Genomic DNA, 23,800 nt, shown 5'->3' on the forward strand with positions numbered 1-23,800 from the left:
GTTAATTATTGACGCTATCTATAAAAATGAGGTGTGTTTAGCCTAGATGATACCAAAAGTTCTGTCCTACCCTGAGGTCTGAGAAAAAATTCTTAGAAACATCTGAAGGGTTTAAAGATTGTAACACACACAGCATAATTAAAGTGAAAAATTGAGATTTTTCTTTTATTGAGCCACATTCATAGCTAGCTACCGATGGTCATGGGCTGTCCAAGGGCAGCAGATGGAACACACCTGGGTACCGTGACAGCACTGAAACTGTCAAGACTGAGAAGGGAGACGGACTCGCTGTGTCGCAAAGCAAGAAAAATAACTAAGCTTCAGAGCTTCTACAGGAAGCTTGTCTCCTAACTCCTGGGTTTTAGTGCCTCACCGTCCCCACCAGCCTGAGAACTGCACCAACATCTGAGATTTTATGTGATCTGGTTATACTATCCCTTGATCAAAGGAACATTTAGAAATAGTGAAGGGTCTAAAATCTATTATGAACTGGAATCAGAAACACTGCCTGTCAGTTGGTCACCATGTAGCTGCTGCCCCCTGCTGGCCCACTCTGTGCACTGCATTAGTCTTCCTATTGGCTGCTGGGAAAGCCCCCACATAGCTTCAGGTGTCCAGGAACCATTTTTGGTTTGGGTTTTGGTTTTCCCAGTGCTAGGAATCAAACCTAGGGTCTTGAGCACATCAAACAAGCACTCTGCCTCTGAGCAACATCCTCAGCCCTGAATAAAATTTGAGACAAAGCTTCACTCAGTACCCCTGAAACTCACTATGTCACTTAGGCTGGTCTTGAACTCATGGCAGTCCTCCTGTGTTGGCCTCCCAAGCACTGAGATTACAGGCATGTAGCACCATACTTGGCTCCCAGTGACTTTTGTTAGGATCAACTGAAACAAGGTATTGACCATAACTGGAAAAGACATAAGGATGACTGGCAGAGTGTGAGCCCCAGTACCTCCTGGGCCTCATTTTTTTAAATATACAAATCTTGGTTTATAGTCTAGACACTGTCTTACATAGCGATAGCTCTTTATCTAAGCATTAATTTTCTGCTTTCCAACACCCATTTTTTTATCTTAGTGAGCAGGCTTCTCTGCTTCTCCTTTGGTCTGTCTCCTTGAAGTGCTTTCTCTTGTTTACATTCAATTCCTTTTTTTTTTTTTTAATACTATTTACCCAGGCTGTTCTGTTACCTGAGTGTTGCCAGACAGAGCTGTTAGGGTTTATTATGTTTATGTGTCTCCAAGGAGACTCCAGTTTCAGATTGTGTTTAGGTGAGCTTGCTGTTTTCACACAAAAACATGTCTCCTTCTGTGTGACGGAAGCTGGATTGTGTTTATAAACAAGCGGGCTCTGTTGCGCTTGCCGCCAGCCGCACATTCTATGCCATCCTAAGGGACGTGCCTGCCATGGACTCTAAACCCTGGGAACATGATCCCTTTTCAGTATGATCTGATGTTTGTAAACTCCCATCAACTATTTCTAATACAGTTTTTGGAGACAGAGTTTCTGCTATGTAGGCATGGTAGCCTAGAACATTCAATATAGATCAGGCTAGCCGCAAATACGTGTCCATCCTCCTACATCTAACCCAATTCAAGTTATAGACATGTACTATCACGTCCAGCTTTTTAAATATTCCTTGAGTCATCCTTCTGTTTCCTGACACTGATTAACATCTTGTCTCACATGAAAACTCTATCTACATTTTATCAGCTATCCACCTGATCTTTCTACCCCAGCCTTTCTACGTCCCAAGCTACCAAACACAAAGCTGCCTGTCCTCTGTCCTCAGATGCAATCTTCAATACTTCAGCTTTCCTGCCAGGGTTCTGCTTAGTCCTATTTTTATATCATATCCTGACTCAATCCTAAATATCCAAGATCCTTTAGAAGGTGGGCTCCTAGCTAGCTATGTCTGCTTTAGCCCTGTTACACCATCAAATCTGTCTGACCCTTACAAATGCCATATATGTTCTTTCATCCACTGTCTCTTCTATATAGAACTCACGCCCCTCCCAACACAAGTGACCCCTCCTGCCAACTCTACCCATCTCTTGGGGTCTAATATGGTATCCCTCTTTTTCTAAGAAGCGTTCTCCAATTCTGTCCAGCCAATCCTGATTTCTCCCTAGCCTGATAGTGATAGTCACTGTCTTTATCTTGTGATGTACCTCACATTCTATACTTTCTGATATCTTGAATTATCTTTTCTGTCTGTCCACACAAGCCCACAGGTGACCCAATTCTAGAGACACCTTTGGCATATATTTACTATCACCAAAGCCCTTATACACAGTATAACAGTTATACAGCATCGGTATGTGACACTGCCTGTTCCAAGTGTGATTCCTTGGATTCTCCGAGCCATCCTATGAACAAGTGCTGTTTTCTTCATTTTGCCAAGGAGGAAAGCAAAGTACAGAAAGGTTAACAACTTGCCATGGTCATATATCCCAGAAGTGGCAAGGCAAAGATACACTCCCAGACAGTCTCAGTCCAGGGTCTCTCTCTCTCTCTTTGCCAAACTAGTACCTAATCCATTCATGCCTCAGCAATGTATGTCCTGGTGTTTGCTAAGAAATCAAAGGTAATAGCTGGTTGTCATCATTAAAGGATAGCATTTTCTGAGCTTGGAGGAGGTTCCAATCAATAAAGTGCTTACCATTACAGCATGAAGACCTGAATTTGATCCCTAAGAACCCAGGTATTTAAAAACAAACAAACAAACAAGCAAACAAAACAACCCTGGGCATGGTGTAAGCACAGCCCCGGGAGGGAGGGAGGAAGATGCAGACCCGCCCGGGGCTCACTGCCAGTCAGTTTAGCTGAATCAAAGAGCTCCATGTTCAATAAAAGACCCAGCCATGGGGAAAAAGAAAAAAGCAAGGAGAGGAATTAAGGAACACACACACACAAACACACACACACATACACGGAAATAAAAGGTGTATGCGCATGCACACACTTACATATCTTCCTGGCTTTTCGAGAGCCACTTATGTTGGGATAGCATAAAAAGCCAAGAGGAGGCTTTTGATCATTTTTCCTGTCTAACCTATGTTCATCTCCAGGCACTGGTAGAAAGCCTGTGATAAGATCAAGTCATCAAGTCTCTGAATCCACCATGTTTCATGCAGTCTTGTTGGCTTGGCAAAGCCTCTCTCCTCCATCCCCCAGGGCCCAAAAACAAAGGCTTCCACCTTCCTTAGCTACACAAAGGAAACTAAATGTCAGCACATTGCTTTAAGTGAGTTGCTTTTTAAGGTGGATGACACCAGTGGAAGAATATTATTGGTTTCTAAAACAACGTGGCTGTTCATGGTTGTGATCTCCTGTTTTCTCCCCAGAACACCTTGCACAGAACATATCCAAATCCCACCTGGAAACCTGCCAATACTTGCGGGAAGAACTCCAGCAGATAACGTGGCAGACCTTCCTGCAGGAGGAGATTGAGAACTACCAGAACAAGGTAGAGTCAGAGGACTTTCTCTTCCCACTGAGGCAACACCGAGAAGGGGGTTAGAGGAAGGCATCCATTCAAGAGTCCAAACAGACCAAGGCTCACTGTCCTGTAACAGAGCTCAAGGCTCTGATCAGGACCTTACTTCCAGAGCTGATCACATGCTCAAGGCTTTGTTGTCTTCCTGAGATACTAGTGTGTGGAAATTCAGCTGGGACAAAGTTTACTATGTTTTTTAAAGTCCTTCTGTGTCCCAGTTGCGATGGCTGGATGGAGCAACTTCCAAAAGCCTCCACAAGTAAGGATTTGTCCCGATACCACAGAAGATTCTGAGGTCTAAGAATTGGTGAAAGTACTCTCAGCCCCATGCTGCATGCTTCTAGATTAACAAATAGTTGGTTAGAAAATGTGGACAAAGATGGGGCTGGAGAGATAGATGGTTCAATGGCTAAGAGCACTTGCTGCTCTTCCAGAGGATCTGAGTTTGATTCCCAAGACCCACGTCAGGTAGCTCATCTGTAACTCTAGCTTCAGGGGACCTGAAGCCTCTGTCCTAAACACACACACACACACACACACACACACACACACACACACACACACGAGTTAAAAATAAAGGCTTTAATAAAGAAGGAGAAGAATGAGGTTTGGAAGATCTGGCTGTAACTGCTCAGAACCAAAACTGAGGTGGTGACCCTACTTGCTTTTATTTCTGTGATAATGGCCAATGGGGCCACTAAAATGTGAGGCTAAGCTGAAGGTAGGGTAGTGGTACTTATTCATTTTGCCATTGGAAAGAGCAGATGTGGAGGCTTTTTCCAGGGATCATAGAAAGTCAGACTGGGGAAGGACCATGGAGATGATAGAAGTGAATCCTTCTCTTTGCTGTGAAATGGAAGAAAATTATCATCCCTTGGCTATGACCACGCAGTGAGAGCATCAGCACCATGGCCTCATGCGACTCAATTCCAGGGTTTGATCGCCATCATACTGTTAGAAAGAACCTTAAGCCAACCTTAAACAACAGGGTGTAGCAGGAGAGCAGAGGAGCAAAGCAGAAAGCTCCGCGACCCTGTGATGACTGGAAGGGAGGGACCAGCAACAGCTCACTTAATCTGCCTCTCAGTACAAAGTAACCCCATCATCGGAGCCACAGAGGAAAGCCAGCAATGTAGAGAGCCTGCAAGCTTTGAGAAATAGGGTTTTGGCCTCAGCTTCTCTTACACCTTCTAGCTGGGAAGCCTCCGAGTTTTGATGTCATTTCTGAATAGAAGACCATTTGTATAATGTATGAAACAGGGATGCTCTCAAGCAAGCATCTGGCTCAGGAGGTACAGACAAAAAAAATGTAGTTGGTATCCATTTTCTTCCCTCCACCCCAGTAAAGTGTGGGTAAACTCTCTAAAATAAATTAACTGCATTAAAACTGCTCCTCCCTTACTGCGGAGCCCACAGCTCCAGCGGTAATGTACATTGCTCTCCTGGCTTGTGTTTAGCTATTGGCCACATATGTTCATAATATTCCTCACTTCCTCCCCCCACCTCACTGCCTGCCTCCATTCCATTGCCTTCAGACTGTAAGCTAGGAATCTCAGTAGGCAGAAAGGATCCGGAAGCAGGAAGCACTCTTTTATAACCTAAGTAACAGAGACTATTTTTTTTTAATCCTATAATCTTTTTTTAACCCATTTCCAAAGAGCTTTTTACAAACTAGGAGGCAAGCCTGAAGCTGGCTGCACTGGGGCTCCCAGCTAGTCTCATGTTAATGTGTCTCCCTCTTTCACAGCAGAGAGAGGTGATGTGGCAGCTGTGTGCCATCAAGATTACAGAAGCTATCCAGTATGTGGTGGAGTTCGCCAAACGCATTGACGGATTTATGGAACTGTGTCAAAATGATCAAATTGTGCTTCTAAAAGCAGGTATGTGTGCTGCAGGTGAATCCTAGCGCCACTTCTTGCCTGTTTTCACCTGCTTGTTAAAGAAATGCTGGCTAAGGAAGATGTCAAAGGCATTTTCTTCAGTGATAATAGCTCAGGGTATGCTTAGCAGAAATTGAAGCCTCTTTATAAAAACGTTTTAAAGATGTGTTTAGGGGGTGCTGAGGCGATATCTCTATGGTTAGAGCACTAGCTGCTCTTGCAGAAGACCCAGGTTCAATTCCCAGCACACACATGGAGGCTCCACCATAAATAACTACAGTTCCAGGGGATCCAGTGTTCTCTTCCGACCTCCATAGACATGGTACACACACACACATGAAGGCAAAACACACGTACTCTAGTTATTTGTGGAGTGTGTGTGCACGCACACAGGTGCGCATGTGTTCACGTGCATGCCTGTGTGTATGTACATATTTTTTTTTTAAATATATGTTCAGAAAGCATTTCTCCATTGCTCTGGAAAGAAGGCCTCACTAGGAAACTTCTGTATTCTCAAATCTTACTCTCACCCTTCAGGCTCTAATGCTGAGCTGCTGGAAAGATGCTTATGGGCTCAGAGTCATTCCTGTGCTGGACTATTGTAATAAATATGTAAAAATGTTTCCCTCTGCAATGTCAATCAGTCTTCATTTTTTCATTTCTTCTGCATCCTTGGACAGAGGGCCAGTGTGACTGAGAACCCAGGCACTGCTCTGCACACAGTGCTGTGCTATCTCAGGAACGCCTCTGTGTCAGTGCCTCAGAAAGGAACTAAGGTCTGTAGGATGGTGCTAAACAATCCTTCCTCCCTGCAGGCTCTCTAGAAGTGGTATTTATTAGGATGTGCCGTGCCTTTGACTCTCAGAACAACACCGTGTACTTTGATGGGAAGTATGCTAGCCCTGATGTCTTCAAATCCTTAGGTAAGGAAATCTCACATTTTTGTCTCTGTAAGTGGGGGTCTTGTGCAAGCATGTGGCTGGATGGAACCTCTTGGTGTACAATAGAAACTGGTTATGTGGAACAAAAGTTAAAGGATGATGCACCTATTTTTCTGAGTATAGTAGCCATTTGCTATAAAACACTCGACAAACGGCAAATATCTTTGTCTACATCATCTGTAAGCTCAAGTTCAGTTGTAAGGTGGCCATTGACTGAGCTACTGCATGGCCTTGCACAGTCACCCTTGCGGCTTCAAATAAAGTAGATTTTCAATAAATACAGTGCTCAAATAATGGAAAGAATATGGCTCACATGTAAAATGAAGCTAAGATGAAAAGGCCCACCATCCCTGGCCTCATAATCATTTATGAAAAGGAAATGTAAACATTGAAAAAGTCCAGTAGGGCTAAAGAATACTATGGCGTGTGCATCATAAAACAAGTTGTTTTGACTTTCTACAATTTTAATAATCAGAATGTTGCCATTATGGAGAAACAAACAGAACCCAGGATATGCTAAATGGCTTGTTTTAAATATGAGAGACAGGATGTTTATCTAGCTCAGTACAGTGCAGCCCACAGCCAATTACAAATATTAACCAAGATACAACAGACAAAGTAACATAACCAGTCTTAGGTGGGTTGGATTATTATTTTAAAGGACTTTCACATTCTCTTTTCAATTTGGTGAACAGTTATAGTAGTTACACCACCAGCATGGATCTGAGTATCGAGACATTGCAGTTAGCCAGTTACCAGTAGATCCTGTTCATTCAAAATGAGAGTTCTGAAGTCAGACAACCTGGCTTCGAATGCCCAGTTGTGACCATAGGTATAACACTACTTATCTCTGTTAAGTCTTGGTTTCACAGCCCTAGAATGGGAATGTTAACAATATGCCCCTTATAGCTGTTCTGAAGCCTGAGGAAACTCTTAAGATTGTTGTTCAAGCAATTATCTGCCTAGGAGTCACATGGTGGGGGGACGGTCCTGATGTGAGCTGATAGTGGTGGCTATGAATCTCCTGACGGTGCTGAGGATGATGGTACTAGTGATAATACCATCACTAGTGGGGATGGTGACAGGGATAATGGTACCAGGAGATGTTCTAGCAATGATGATGTTGGGTAGGCTGATTTCTCTCTTAACGCTTCAAACGAGTCAACTAAGAAACACTCTTACTCTTCTGGCTCACCTTTTATTTTAATCGTAGGTTGTGAAGACTTCATTAGCTTTGTGTTTGAATTTGGGAAGAGTTTGTGTTCTATGCACCTGACAGAAGACGAAATTGCATTATTTTCTGCATTTGTACTGATGTCAGCGGGTAAGACAAGCAAATAGAAGTAGAGTGGTTTCTGACTCATCCAGGTACAGGGTGTCATCAGGAGGTACAGGGCATTTACATGTTAAACCTTTTACATGTTAAACAATATTTGAGGGGCTCCTAAGAGCAGCCACCACCTTTATTAAATTCAAACTTTTCCAAAGAATACCACCCCCTGCTACACAAGTCTTTTGCAAAGACCTTATGGACTGAAAAGATGGCTCAGTGGGTAAGAGCTCTCGCCATGCAAACATGCGGATCTCAGCACCCAAGTTAAAAAAAAAAAAAAGGGAAGCCATTTGGCACAGCCACACACATGAGTAAGCCTCGACACTGGGAAGGTGACTGGAGGACTGATGGCAACTGCCAGCTACCAGCCCAGATCCAAGTACAGTGAGAGAATCTGCCTCAAGGGAATGAAGCAGAGAGTGGTGGATCAGGACACCTGACGTCCTCCTCGGCCTCTATAAACATATACGCACTCATGTATCCCCCCTCTCAAACACAGACAGAGAGACATACCGACAGAGACCTCATGATATGCAGATAAAAATATTAAGAATAGCTCAATAAAACCTTACCCAGCACTAACTCCACACACCAAGACAAAAGGATTTCGTAAAATAGGGTTGCTCTTCGTGATGCAAGTCTCCAAGACAACATGCCTTTGTAAACACTGCCATCCACAAGTCTATCTGCATCCAACCTATTTTCCCAGAAGCTCTGCCTCTTGGGGAATAGACTTTCACTTGGAATTCTCATACGAAGACACTCCTAAATTAACAACTCTAAAATCATTTGAAATTCTATTGACAGTTTGAGAGGCTCTGGATTAAAAAGCAATTGCTTTTCCAGGAAGGGCTGTGGGACAGGTGGGATATCAGAAAGGCTTGGGGAGAGTGGGGCATGGTGGGTTCACTTGCAATCATTTGAGTTTGGCCCTATAATTTAGCTGTCCTTTGGAGAAGTACCTTCCCTCCCTCCCAGTACCAGTAGCAGTGAAAAGATTTAACACCCTGGTGTATACGTCAGGATTGCTTTTGCATCCTGCAGAAGGAAAGTTTCAAAGAATGAAACTGGTCCATGAGTCTTTAAACACACACTATAGCACAGTGAAGGATGCCTTGGTCAAGAGGAACATGGGTCTGACACTGTGTTGGAGGAATGTACTGAGTCTCAGTTTTCTATGTTTAGATCGCTCATGGCTTCAGGAAAAGGTAAAAATAGAAAAACTGCAACAGAAAATTCAGCTAGCCCTTCAGCATGTCCTACAGAAGAACCACCGAGAAGATGGAATTCTAACAAAGGTGAGATCCAGAGGGGCCTAGCTGGCCTGGCCAGAACTATCCTTTGGTGCAAATCTTGCTTACAGGTATCTTTATAAGTCATAGAAAGTATCAGCATGGCACGGGCTACTACGTCAGAAAATTCTGTTGAGCCAAAACTCATTGCCCAGGTTAGACTCTACTTAGTATAATTGATCACTAAGTTTCCTGCAGTAATGCAGCAGTCTGGGAAAGCAGCATTTCATTACATGTTAATTACATGTGTGAAGAGGGGTGCATGTACATGCAAGTGCTCACAGAGACCAGAAGAGGGTGTTAGATCCTCTGGAATTAAAGTCTTAGGCAGTTGTGAGCTGTCAAATTTGTGAGCTGGGAACTAAACTCTGGTCCTCTGCAAGAACAGTATGTGCTCTTAATTGCTGAGCCATTTCTCTACCACCTCCCACCAAAAAAAAAAAAAAGAACTAATCCTCTCAGGAACCTCTTCCTGTTCTTTAAACTTAAACATAAAAAAGGATCGACACGCTGCCCTCATGTAAAGCAGGAGTGTCTTTAAATTCAGAAGGACGACTTTAAACAGGACTAAAAGAAGATAACCAAATATTCTAATATTGGTTCTCTTAAATTAATTGGTTATCAGCAATACATTGCTTTTTGTATTTTATCAGTTTCCTATTCTGTGCTGTATTAAAAGCACAAGGCTCCACTTAGGCTAATTGTCTTTTGCAGCTAAAACATATGATAGATCTTTCCGTGTTGCTTCTGATGTTGGAAAAGGCAGTTCTCTCCAGTCTTTGCCCATTTGACATGGTTTACTGTACAAGGTGATTCGAGGTGTCTGGGGCTTAGGTTTCCTGACTGATTGCTTCTGTTCTTTTCTGACACTTTGAGGAGGTCATAGTAGTGGGTGTGGTTCTGATTTTGTACCTGATCAGTGAGCAAGAAGGAAATAGAATGTCCCTTCTGCCCAAGTCTGAGGCCACCATGAGGGTGGTTGTTATAGAGAGGGTGTGATACAGACAGGATCTATTGAAGACATTTCCTAGAGACAGGGACTGATCTGAAACCACGGGCAGCTTGCCTTTGTGCAGTACAGCAGAGTTTACAAGCACCTTTGCAGGTCACTGCTGTGACCTCCAGCTGCTAAATGCTCATTTGCTGAGATCCTGAGTGGCTTGCCCATAGAATTTACTCATATAGTACGGTGAGATGACTAAAGAGACTCAAGGCAATAGCAAAATGATCTGAGTTTGACTTCCAGAATGTGTGTGTGTGTGTATGTGTGTATATGTGTGTGTGTGTACAGAGAGAGAGACAAAGAAAGAAAGAAAGAAATGTAATTTTTAAAACTAAAACAAAAGAATCGATTCACACTCATTGCATCCAGCGTTCTCTCTGGCTGTGGTGACTTTGTAACCAGGGCAGCCACTCACCTACTTCTCCATCAGCAGACCTCTTCCTTTCTCACAGAGGTAGCCAGTGGGTCTCCAGATGGTACACCCTGGAACAGAGAGGAGTGTAAAACCCCATATGAGCTCCAGCACTGGGGGGAGGGGAGAACAAGAATCCCTCCTTGACTTAAATTATTCATCTTCTAAACATATTTGGCCTATTTCAAGCATTCTAACACAGGATCACCATTTATCTCTTCCCCCACTGGAAGCATGCTTAGTCAGCATCAAGTGTGTCTCACCATGACAAGCAATGTTGTAGTGACTCCTTGATTTTCACTCTCATGGCTGCCCTCCCTTGACATCCTGTCCTTTCTCTTGTTTACAGCTAATATGCAAGGTGTCTACGTTAAGAGCCCTATGTGGACGACATACAGAAAAGCTAATGGCATTTAAAGCAATATACCCAGACATTGTGCGACTCCATTTTCCTCCATTATACAAGGAATTGTTCACTTCAGAATTTGAGCCAGCAATGCAAATCGATGGGTAAATGTAGCACCTGAGCACCTCTAGAACATCTGGAGTACAAACATGAAAGTAAGAAAGAAAATAAAAAAGGAAATAAAACAATAACAACGAAGACACATTTAACTGAGACACTTTCTATGGCCCTGCACAACCCTGGAGTGCCAACACACTGCACAGACATCTTGTGGTGATCGGGGTTCAGGCACAAAGGGGAAACAATCAAATCCAATAAAAGCTGAACTTGTTTTGCTCATGCATATGATTTCCACTATGCCTACAGATATGGACCCTTTTTCTGTCTCAGCTTCTAGAGCGGTTGACCTCGGCATATAAACAGGAAGAGGGTACTACAGTCGGAGGAGTCCCTTTTCTCATAGCTCACTGCCCACAGACTCTTACGGGTAACAACAGAGTCCAGCGTTAATCGGTGACCCCGGTGTGTATGGCGGGAGTTGCGGCGTTACTTTGCACAGCTTGCTTTTCTGTGTCCATGAAGGAAGATTTTGTTTCTCTCACCGATTATTGCCGGTCAGCAGGATGGCGTGAAAAGGGGATCCATAGCGCTCGCAACAATAGCATTATAATATATTACACAGGGTAAATGGGCATGAAGACTATATATAGCTAAAGAGATATTGTTTATATATTGTTTTAATTAATATAAAATGTAGTGACTGGCATAGCTTTTCCTGTTGAATTGATAAGGCACTTTCCGTTTTGCACCTTTTTGTTTCCTTTAAATTAAATGCTAGCGTGTTCACTGTCGCCGTGTCGCATGTACACCAGAAACACAAGTTTAGCTGAGAAGGCTTGGAAGGTATGCCGGGAGGTATTTATGCTGCTGTTTACAAAACAAAAAACAAAAAAAAACCAACTACTTTTAAAAGACTGGCTGGTCATATCCAGAAATCAACATGTTGAATTTTTTTCCCACCTGTAAATTTGGAATTAGTAATGGACTGCTCCCTAAATCATACTTTGTTTTGCATGCAGTTGAGAATGGGTGTGTTTACACTTCATCCAGAATTGAAGGAGTGTCTGGTGCTGTGGGCTTAAACCATGTGTGCATTTTTTTTTTTAAGTTTTTAAAATGGCTACCTTTGGGAGGTAAAGGAGGAGAGGCTCCCTTAACAAGTCAGTAGTCACAGGGGCAGTGTCACCTTGGAGTTCTGATGCTTTCAGAACAAGTTAGCAGCTGGGAAATTTACTGGATTCTAGCTCTTGTTTAGAAGAAGGACCCAAAGATTCTACGTGGAGCAAACACACTCCCCACAGGAAGCACTCACTGAATGTCTTGTGTTTTTGGCATTGGGAGCCGTAAGAAGTCACCTCAGAGTAAACTGACCCTAGACTAGCTGTCCCAGATTCTAGGCTGCTGTTCTCTGTATTCAGTAGATAGTAAATGAAGAGAGAGAGAGAGAGAGACAGTGTTGAACCTGGTTCCTATGTTTAAGATATGCCTTCAGAGTGAAGGGGGTGCCAGCTGCAGACAGTTGTGTATGTATCCTCACTAAAAAACTGTGGACTGTAATTTATTTTATTAAATATATAGAAGATAGTTTGGCTTTTGTGTTCAGGTAAGAAGTACTGAGGTATTGATACATTTTGCATTTTTTAAAAGAATCCCCAGTGGAAGGAAGAAGGAGCTTTTTTATGTTCATAGATATGCATATTTTAAGATCACGTGCCCTGGGATTAGAAAGATTCAGTGGTCGAGAGTGCTTACCGCTCTAGCAGAGGACCAAAGCCTGGAACTCAGCAAGCAGATCAGGCAACTCACAAAAACCTGTCCCTCCAGCCCCAAGAGATCAGTTTCCCTGTCTGGCCTCTGTGAGCACGCACACGCATGCACACGCACACACAAACATAAAAAAAATCCTTAAAAACAAGTGTTCTTTGAGAGTTTAGGAGGCGTTTAGGAGATGACGTTGGTCACAAGACACTGGTCTAGTGTCGAAGACCGTATCCGTAGAGAAGGGGGTATCTTCTGTGTTCCAAGGGCCAGGGGCGCTTTTATGAACACCTAACTGCTTCCTCTGCCAATAGGGTCCTTCTAGACTCTTGCCAGCATTTCTGTTCCTGCTGATGTCCCTCTGATGGGTTCCCAGGGCCAGCTTCCCAGAGCACTTCACAATTTCTAACTTCACTGACTTTCTGCCTTATTTACTGAGGGACTTGGAAAGTAGCAAGGAATTATTTGTATAGAGATGTGTGGGGGAAGCCTAAATAACATCAAATTTTTCCCCCAAAACATAAAGGTTTAATCATAAACAGGGGAGTGATATTTACTTAAATTTCTTACAAGCATAGAAAATTTTATGTGTTTATATGGAGAGGTTAGTGGTCAGCATATAGTATTTATATTTGGGCAAGAAGGGGTAAATCAAAATTTTATTTAAACATAGTTCCTTTAAAGATTAATAGTATTTATATTCTGAAGAGAGTACAGTTTTGTTATTTATTTGCCCTTTTTTCTGTTGTTTCTCCTGTGTGAGGGAATGGTGTGAGGTTTGGGTTTGGTTTTTTCTTTCTTGTTTAGATCTTCAGAGTCACTAAATTTGGGGATAGATTTAGTAAAATATATTAACTTCATTTTAACCAAAGCTTTCTGCATATGACCAGCCTCAGGTGCTAGCGCACTAAAGAGCAACTAAACCCAATTCCAGTGTCCACGTGTAACGAAGGAGAGCTGGCTGAGAGTCTCTTAAGGGTGAGAAAGAGAAGGAGAGAGAGAGAGAGAGCGTGATATTGAACTTCAGAGAAATTCATTTTCCCAGGAAGGATTCTGTATGTACTTATGTAAAACACAAACGCAAGATACTCCAATCTCAGTACTATGCCATGGTGACATTGCTTTTACAGCACACCAGGAGAGAGCGGTGTGACTGCTTCCAGGTTTTCCTGAAAGAAAACCTGGAAGTTGGCTTTTAGAGCAAAGTCCTCTGACATTGTAGGGATGGAGCTGTAGCGCCAGACATGCTGTGTGAAACTCAGAGGACAACTCACTAGGATTTGTACCTAAGGTGAGAGTCACGGGGAGTCCAGAACAGGATGTAAAACTTTGGCATTTTTCTTTTCTTCCTGATTGTGAGAACCATTTGTGTAGTGTCACAAGATGGTTGATGGCACAGAATCATGAGGCTTAATAGTTTATGCCATTAAAATTGCCTGAACTTAAAGGCTCCCAGTCTCCTGGGGACTGAACCATATTGTCAGCTCAGCTGCAAGAGTGCCATCAAGTAACTTTTTTCTACAGAAGGTAAATGAGGCTTTTGTACAAAATCTGAACGTTGTCACTGTGATATGCAAATGATCCAGGAACATCGTGAGAAACTGGCCTTGGCCACACAGAAACCCAAAGTGCAGCTGAAAGCACTTTTTGGACAGACCATAAATTGCGCTAAGGCTGCGAGTTTGAGTTTGGTTTGGTTTGGTTTTAAAGCACTCAGTATTCTAATTTGTGTTAAATCCATAGATTTTTTTTTTCCCCGAAGTCTTTAACATCCTGATTCACCCTTCCTAACTTATGGAAAACATGACTTAAGACACTGCTTCTAAGTTGGGTTGTTCTTTAGCCAGTGGATACCAGATCTCTGTGAGTGGATGGGGGTGGGCTGAGGGTCAAGGGAGGCGAGAGCGTGTGTGCCTGTGTGCGTGTGGCTTCTGTGTGTATGAAGTGTGTATGTTAGACCGCTTCTAGGCTACTAAGTGTCAATGGAAAAGAAAATGTATTCAAAATACATAAATCAAAACTAGAAGATGGAAAAAAAAAGATTTATTCTATACAAAGCCTTGTCTGGACCACTCTAGAGAGACTTCTATTTTTTTAACCCTTCTATAAATATTTGATGGCACTAGAAATATTCCTGCAATAAAATGTGATTTGTGTAAAGAAAAAAAAAAGATTTTGTAATGTGAAACAAAGAAAGAAAGTAATGTAATTTTCTAAAAAAAAAAATACAAACAAACAAACTTTGTATTATTTTCTTGATGGAATTTGCCTATCTGTCTTTGGAAAACTTTTTATTTCATTGAATGTGCCATAGTAGATGTATGTGTTTTTTGTTTTAGACTAAGGGATGGCTGTTTGTGTTCCGACATTCCAAAATGCAAAGCAACTTAGCAGAAGCCTTGATGAGGAGGTTTCAGTAGGATGCAAGCGTCTCTCCTGTTGCTTTTTTTGCACACGTCTTTTAATTCTTACCTAGTGCAATATCTGTACATAGAGCACTTGCGGGTGTACTTTGATCCCTCAGGGAAAAACACATATTTGTACAGTTGTTGGGTTTGTTTTGGTTTTTTGTTTGTTTGGTTTTTTTTTTTTGATTTATTTTCCTTTTTTGTTTTTTGGCTATGGAATGTCGATCGAATCACTTGTTATTGTTGAGAGGCAGCCAGATAATCAGCCTAAAGCCACTGTTTCAAACACGGATTGTTTGAGTCATGTCTTTCCAGTACTATTATTTTAAAATAATAATAATATTAATAATAATAATAAAAAGCTATTTTCTGACAGTTCTTTGTGCTGACTGGTGGAAAACAAAGGGGTAATAATAATATAATACTCCGTACCTTATGGCTGACTTACTGTGAGTGACAATCCATCTTGGTGTCAAGGACAGAGCCCTGTTATCTGGAGTTGGGCTGAGAGTCAAACACTGTGCTCAGGGAACTTGTAAAACTCTTCAAACAGGGTGACCAGTGGACTGGGACAAATGTGGTTTTACTATTAAAAACAATGATAGTAATGGTATATCCCTCCAAGGCACAAGTGAACTGTAGAGAAGTGTCAGTCTGTCTGTCTGTCTGTCTGTCTGTGTGAATTCTTCACCATCTCATCTTGTTGAGTTCAAAATTCCTGTGTTTGAAAACACGTTAACTCCTGAGGCAGTGTAAATGGAAGGTGAATTTGGAAGTGACAGCCCAATCGGAGCACAGTGCAGCCCATCTGCTGTTTCCCTAATAATTAAAATGCTCCTGTGAAACACACCTTTAAACAACTTCAGATTCTATGTGTTATGAATTTAATTTTTTTTTAACTAGCAGGAAGACCTATCAATGAAGTGGCCCACAACAGAGTCCTTCAGAGCTAGAAAACAAAGGGTTTGGTTTTCACTGTACTCCCCTCAAGGGACAAACCACACTCCCGCTATGCAAAACAATTCCTATTCCGAATTCCTAGCTTTTTTAGTGGGGGGTTTTATTTGTTTTCCTGGAAGAGAGCTCTCATTTAAAGACAAACTGATCCCTGCATGACAGACGATAGCTTTCACTTAAAGGCGTGACAGCTCTGAACCGAAGTTGAGTTCACATGGTCCCATATAACACTTTCCATGAAGCCAGAGATACCCACTGTAGCTAATGGTTCCGAGTCTCCTGCCCCATAACACACACTTGGCAAAACTACATAGCTTCTTATTACAGTAGGAGAACACAAGGTATGGAAAATTATCAGGTGACAGTTGATACCTCATACCTTGTTGTGGAGGTGACAGAAATCTCCCTTCTCCCCTTTCATCCATGCGGACATGCACATGTGATAGACGTTTTTACATACCATCACAGGGCCACTGCTTACTCATAAAGTTGTGATTCAGAATCCCACAACAACAGCCTTGAACTGTGGATCAGATATGTGCCCAGAAATGCAGTTGCAACAGTCAAATATCGGTTGATTGTTGCTCTCTGTCATACTGGTCTTCATTCCATTCCCTAAACACTAACACATGAAATGCTTCCACCAGCTTTGATGATAGGGACCTCCCCACTGCTGTTTAACTGAGAAGGCCAGCTATCAATGTCTTCAAAAGCGATTGGCTGCACTTCTGACTGTGTGTGTGTGTGTGTGTGTGTGTGCACGCGCGTGCACGCACGCGCCTGTGTATGCTTGTATGTGATCAATTTGTCATACTCTCAAAATATTTTTTTAAACAAACAGGAAGACTGGCTTCATACCAGGAAGCCGCCATGAATGAGGGCAGAGTATGCTCGACCACACCCTCAGAACTTAGAGCAATAAACACTATTCAGTCGCTTATTTACTTGTAAATGGGTGACAGAATATTTTGATCCAAATAGAAGCCACCTTTTCCCAGGGTCTAATGTGGAGAGTGGAAATGAATGTTTGGAAGGAATCCATGTTCTCTGTTTACATCCAGTGTGTTTTGCCTCATTAGCTGTCCTATGCTTTTTCTTTGGTCCTTCTAGAAGCTAATGACAGACAGCTGGCTGTTAGTTTTATGGGCTGTGCATGTCATTATGTTGTTCCCCTAGAACAACAGGCTTCTCTCCAGTGTTCATGTATGATCCTTTTCTCATTCATTATGACTTGTGTGGAGGAGTAACTACTTCTAAGAAGATGATAATCACTGAACACACTGCATATGTAAATGCAGATACTTCTTGAGCAATATAGTGACTATGACTTCACATACACACATACATACACAATCTGTATGTACTGTACACATCTTCCTGAATCCCCAATTCTCTGCTTAATCATAATGGTTTGAAATCTCATCTACAACAGTGGTGAATGTTTTAGACAGTAGGACATTAGCTGGCTGCTTCTTTAAATGTACCTGTATTGTCTGTGTGCTCCTTTTGTGGAGACAAGTTTTTGTATTGGATGTTTGGGCCAATGGGAGGCTTCAAGCTACAACATATTTTCCCAGTTTCAATATATTGAACTTATGACAAACCCCAGACAAGGCTTTTAATCTGTAATGAACTGCAGTGTTGGGTGGTTTATTTACAAACTGTTTTCAATGTTGTCCATTTTTATGGCACCTTTAACAATATACTTGTTTCCAAAGTACAAAAAAAAATAGGTTAAATAATCTAGCCATAACTGAATGTCAAGCAATAAAACAAATGACTTTTGTGCATAGACTTTAAAAACTACAAATTTTAGACATCTGCATGTAAATGCAATCTCTTGTTTACTGCTTTCTTCAACTCAAGCAACAGATTCCTTATTTACTATTAACTTAAGAACTTGTAACGGCCTGTACACATTTTCTCTCCTACTCTTCTTTCAAATTTACCTTCACCCTGCTTTTGAGTCATAATATTTAATGTTGTTCTGCACACCTCTATACAGTTAACTTTCTGGCTTTCATTCTGTATAGATAAGAAGATGTTATATTATAAACAGCCTACTCAGTGCAAATATTTATCTGTTTATCAAATCCACAATATGCTGTGTAATACTGGTTTTACTATATAATCTATTTTAGACATAGCTGTTTAGAACTAGAGTGTGCTATTTTTGTGTTTTTCTGATGTGTGGTGCTAGATAAGTTACTTTTGTGAACAACAAAAAAAATCCCTTTTATTCCTAGACAAAACCACCTTTGGGTCTTGTTAATTTCACTGAGTATAACTATATATTTGTATATATATACATATATATATCTATATATATATATATATCTACCTGTACCCAACTGGCAACTGTATCAGAGTGCTAGATTTGGGACATGCTTTTCTCTTTAAATACATAATATCAGTATATAAATTATTCTAGAGTGTATTTAATTAGGATAAAATTACTTCCTTAGTATGGATATTTGACATCTGTTGGGTAAGTTTGTTCATAAGTATAGATATGAAAAACTGTTACCACTTATTTAAGTGTGTTGCTCAACTCCTCATCACATCTCCTGAGCTGAGAAAAATTTGATAGGCCTTGATCCCAAAGCAACAATTTTGTTTAGTGGAGAGATCCTTTTTTCCCTTACTGAGAACTCTGTAATTGGCCCCTGACTGGACTGGACATTTAACTTCTAGGATAGATAATATGTAGAATATTCATGGCAGATTGATAGGACCCTAGGCCATTCACCTCATCTGAGTCATGAGATGTATAAGCATATACATTGGGCTATCCTGTAAATTCACCAAGGGATGATATTCTACTATGACAACCAGTTCTGTGAACTGAGTGGAGGACTTTTGTTTTAAAACTTGTTTAATAATGAGCTAAGTAAACCCTCTGACATCTTTCCCCAAGACCGATTGGCATTGTTAAAGTATCAAATATCTAACTAAGGGTGTAATTAGCCTTCTTAAATATTGAGTAGAATTGTTCTGTAATATTACTGAATTTGTAAGATCTTTAGCAAAGATTTTTGAGCAATTTATAAACGTAGAGCAAATGTTTCTGTTTATTGCACATTTTGTAACTGAAGGTGATAACTTCTCAAGTCACAGTCAGTGGATCCCACGCATCACAATGCGTACTTACCCACCATGCTGGACATTTTCCATTTTTATTGCTATTCCCTTGATTATCAATGCAATCAGGTGGTTAATGAAAGCTGATAACAATCGACTTTTTAAAGTGAATTTGTTATAATTTAGAGAGAAATCTCTTTTAATGCAATCATGCCATTCCTTAACTGTCTAGCTCAAAGAGAGATTGAAACATTTTGTTTGTTTGATGGACAGATTGACTGGTTTTTGCACAGTTTAGTATCCCAAGTTTCCCTAGGGCAGAGATTTGTCTCTCTTCGAACTTGCACATGGCCAGCAAATGTCAATACTTGATAACTGTTTAAAATGACAGGTGTGCCCACAACTAAAACACTCCCCAACCCAGGGGGTTTTGGCAAACTGACAAAGCATGCAGAGTCTTACAGTTAACAATTACAACCAAGTCTAAGAGTCACACTGTCCTTCCAGGGGACATGAAATGCTGAGTCTACTTGTGTGGGGGTCTCCAGGATCAAGCACATAAATGTCACACAACTCTACAAGTGACAAGACTGGCCTGCTGTGAGTAGTCGTGAAAGTTTGAAAGCAGCAATGCCGAACCTATAAATAAGCTGCTGTCTCTTTTGTGTACAGGATGTAAAGCTTCTTTTTCTGTCACACTAGAAATGCAAACCATTTACTGGGATTCCTAAAATCCATAGTGTGGACCTAAAACTTTGCTAATGATCTTTCCTAGAGGCTCATCCCACTTTTCACTGATATTGGGTTTTCTTTTCAGTTCTCTCTACAGTGGTAGATTGCTTATTCCCAGCTGCTTATTTTATTGAGTCCTGAATTTAAAGAAAAAATATTTTGATTCATTTTGTAAATACAAGCTGTAAAAAAAAGAGAGATTTAATGTTGTCTTTTAAATACTCCAATTTTCATTCTAATATGGATGTTGTTATATTGTACTTAGAAACTGTACCTTTAACATTACAGTACCTTTATTCAAAGTGCATTGAACACATCAATTTTAGATGTGCTTTGTGTGCTATTATCCTATAATAAAACTCCAGCTTCTAATGGAACATTTGTCTGGCATTTCTTCCTTACTGAGTGGCACTGTATATTCTTCTGATTGTATCTTCCCTTCTATGATGGTCTTATAGTGGTCCACAGAGCAGTAACAGTGGCACCACCTGCACTGTTAGAGGTGGCTCAGTTGGGGTTTGGGATTTAGTTCAATGGTAGAGCACTTGCTTAGCAAGCAAGCACAAAGGCCCTGGGTTAGGTCCTCAGCTCTGAAAGGAGAAAAAAAAAGACAAAATAACAAAAAGAGATGGCTTTGTGATTCAGAGTACTAGCTGCTATAGAACAGAATCTGTATTCAGTTCCTAGCACCCATATGGTAGCTTATTAATTTGAGTTTCAGGACTACCTTTTCCAGTCTCCATGGACACCAAACATACATGTGGTGTACATGTGTATTCAGGCAGGGAAACACTCATACACAGAAAATATTCATACATATAAAATTAGAGAAAATTTAAAAACAAATAAATACATAAATAAATAAAAGAGTTCCAAACTCCACCCAAGACCTAGTAAATCAGAATCTGCATTTTGTCAAGTTCCAGGTATTTGGTGATGTTACAAGCCTCAGACGCATTGATTATTTGGTCATTGAAAAAGAAATGCATTCGCTTTAATTCTGCAAAGGAAAGAGAATAGTCAGTGCAACAATACAAGCTACCCTCCTAGTCACTGTCTATTGCTGTGAAGAGGCACTGTGATCAAGACAACTCTTACAAAAGAAAGCATTTAATTGGATGCTTTCTTACTGTTACATAGCACTAGCTCATTATCATCATGGTGGGAAGCAGACAGGCACAGCACTGGAGCAGTGGCTGAGAGCTTTACACCCTGATCCACAGGCACGGGGCCGAGAGACACAGGGCCTGCTATGGGCTTCTGAAACCTTAAAGCTCACCCCCCAGCCACAAACCTCTTCCAACACGGACACAACGGCTCCAACAAGGGCTCACCTCCTAATCCTTACCAACTCCAGTTCATCACCTGGGGACTAAGCATCCAAATACACAAGCCTGTAGGAGCCATTCCCATTCAAGCCACCACAGTACAGGACGAAGTGTGACCATGCAGACAATGGCTAGGCATCAGTAGTTGCTGTTGGAAATAGTCACTAATGAAGTCCTGAATGTACATCATACTTTCATCTTTGCATCAGAAGCCATTGAGATGGCATGGCTAAAAAGATGCCCAAGATTCAAAGCCTGGTGTGACCTGCACTGCTACTGCCCCATCCCCAACCCCAACCCCACTCTCAGGCTTCCCTTCAGTAGATCACTTTAGGGTAAACCATGGATTGAACATCTGATGAGTATCACATAATTTTAATGGTACAACAAAATTATTGTGAATTATTTTTAAAATATTGAAAACTCTTAGAGAGTGTAAATGTATATGTATACATATGTGTGTGTGTGTGTGTGTGTGTGTGTGTATGTGTGTGTGTGTTCATCAGGAGTTATCTAACTTGGTTTATTGAGACAAGAGCTCTCACTGGGATCTGGGCCTTATGAAGTAGACTAGGTTGAGTGGTCAGAGAGCCCCATAGGTCCTCTGTCCCTGCCTCCCCAGCAATGGAATAATAAATGTGTACCACCACATTGGGAATCCTATGTTCATGTTAGATATCAAACCCAGGCACTTATGCTGAAGTGGCAAGCACTTTCTTATCTCCCTAGGTCCTAAGTTTTTGGGTTTTGTTTGTGCTTGTTTGTTTGTTTGACGTATTATATATCTGAGTAGTCTTGGGCTCACTGTATCCTCCTGCTTCAGCTGTGACTACATACACATAAAATATTCTGAAGCCAGAATAAAGTGTGTTGGTGTGTTGACACACACAGACACGCACTACACTAAGCAAGAGATGTTCCATAAATATCTGAATTCGTCTGAAATTTGACTTCATGTAAGAAAATCATTCTCCATCTTTTTCTTCCCAAGTATGCAAACAAGAAGGGGAAGATCACGCACATGGTGCTGTCTTACAGCACTGCCCTGGACAGCTACAGCTCCTCCCTTCTGCTGTCTCAGGAAACTGAGAACTAATGAAAAAGTTCAGAATTGTAATCGGTCACCTCTAGACCTCATCCAAATGCATATCTAAATTCCTTCTGCTTACAACAATAATTACAGTGCCCATGAGAGCATTCAGATGGGAATACAAAAAGAATTTCTTAGACTTCTCCTCATAATGATCACACAGGAAAGGCAGAAAGGAGAGCAAATGTCAGGTGAAGAATAAACTCTAGGAAAGAAAGCAAAAGCACCAGCTACGGACCAGCCAGTAAAACCTGCTCACAAGAATGTTTTAGTGTCTGGTTGGAGTTACCAGGCTCCCCCTGACCTCCAGAAAAAAAAAAAATGAAGCTGAGTAGCTTCAGAATGTAGAAATCTAATGTGCACACAGCTCAAGTGCACAGGGACCAAGGTCTCAGTTTCTCCCAACAGGCCTGTGAAAATACCAGGCTGGGTCCATGGTGCCAGGGAGGCCACTGCTGTGGTACAGCTTAGCACCTTGGCATCTTCTCTTTTGGAACACAAGTCTGGAGATGTAGTCCAGTGGTGTTCAATGCCACAGTCCAAAAATGGCTATTAAGGTCACAGAAGCCACCAGTGAAACAACAATAAGAGTAGAAGGATGAATAAATGGGTCCAAAAATACAGTTAGATTAAGAAGAGAAAGCTCTGCTGTGCTGATGTTATAGCAAGCAGTAGGGCAACTGCAGTTGACAACAACATTTTGCATTTCAAAGGAAATAAGAAGATTTGACCATTACCAACACAAATGAGCAAAATGATGGACAAGCTCATTAGTTCAACTTCATGCTAACACCTTTATCCAAATATCACACTGCAGCCCATAAACATGAACAATTATTTCGCACCTACTACAACTGTAAGAGGAGGGTGCTTTGTTAAGAGATTTTTCCTGAACCCCAGAGGAATCACACCAACGCTCCCTCTGCCAGCCCCACCCCCACATACCCATACCCAACCCTGGAGGTACAGAGGCCTCATGCTCAGAGATTATTAGCTCCAGCTGTGGGCTGAGGAGAAGTTTGCTTTGTTCTGGCATCGGTGAGTTCTGATGTTAGAAACAGTTAAATTGGTGTCTCTGAATTTAATTGTAATCTGAATTTTCTTTTTTTCTCCTTGGAAAGTGAAATAATTGATTCCAATAAAACACAGTCATCTCTCAGGAACCATGTGTTTCTGTCCACTTGAGGGAACTCTGGGATCACATTTCTACCCTAAGGTGACTTTCTCTTTGGGGAGGAGTAATTGCTTTATCAATTATTTTTCACTTAGAAGACAAAATTATTTTCACTACTAGCCTAACTCATTGTGGCTGAGACCTAGCTCCATCCCTGTAGCTTCTACCATTCTCAACCTATTCCTCTAGTAAAACACTCCCGAAATCCTAAAGACAAAGAGAAAATGGTTCATTCTCTACATTAGCTGTTGCAATCAACTTCTCTGAGATATTTAGGCACATGCAGAAAGAAATCACCATTCCAACGAGCAATTATTTTGGAGTCCCTTTTGTTCCACCCAGGGCCCGCATAATGCAGCACATAGTGAAACATACCATAGAAAACATTAAACACGAAGTATGAAAATCTGCAGGCTTTTGACACTGCATATCCTGAGCCACAG

General features: G+C 41.4%; 1 protein-coding gene across 2 annotated transcripts in view; it reads left to right on the top strand.

Moving 5' to 3' along the window:
- Rora (RAR related orphan receptor A) overlaps window positions 1-20,142 on the top strand; it is a 99,855-nt gene extending 79,713 nt beyond the window's left edge. Inside the window, exons 5-10 of one of the 2 annotated variants that reach the window (XM_028771313.1) lie at window positions 3,351-3,472; window positions 5,250-5,382; window positions 6,198-6,305; window positions 7,537-7,647; window positions 8,842-8,954; window positions 10,713-20,142. In XM_028771313.1, coding sequence (XP_028627146.1) covers window positions 3,351-3,472; window positions 5,250-5,382; window positions 6,198-6,305; window positions 7,537-7,647; window positions 8,842-8,954; window positions 10,713-10,877 — 752 coding nt within the window. In that variant the 3' untranslated portion in view covers window positions 10,878-20,142. The remainder of the gene's footprint in view (window positions 1-3,350; window positions 3,473-5,249; window positions 5,383-6,197; window positions 6,306-7,536; window positions 7,648-8,841; window positions 8,955-10,712) is intronic. The other variant, XM_028771314.1, reaches the window with a different exon arrangement.
- Window positions 20,143-23,800: the final 3,658 nt, after the last annotated feature.

The sequence above is a fragment of the Grammomys surdaster genome, unplaced genomic scaffold, assembly GCF_004785775.1.
Source record: "Grammomys surdaster isolate TR1022 unplaced genomic scaffold, NIH_TR_1.0 206, whole genome shotgun sequence".
Taxonomy (NCBI): Eukaryota; Metazoa; Chordata; class Mammalia; order Rodentia; family Muridae; genus Grammomys; species Grammomys surdaster.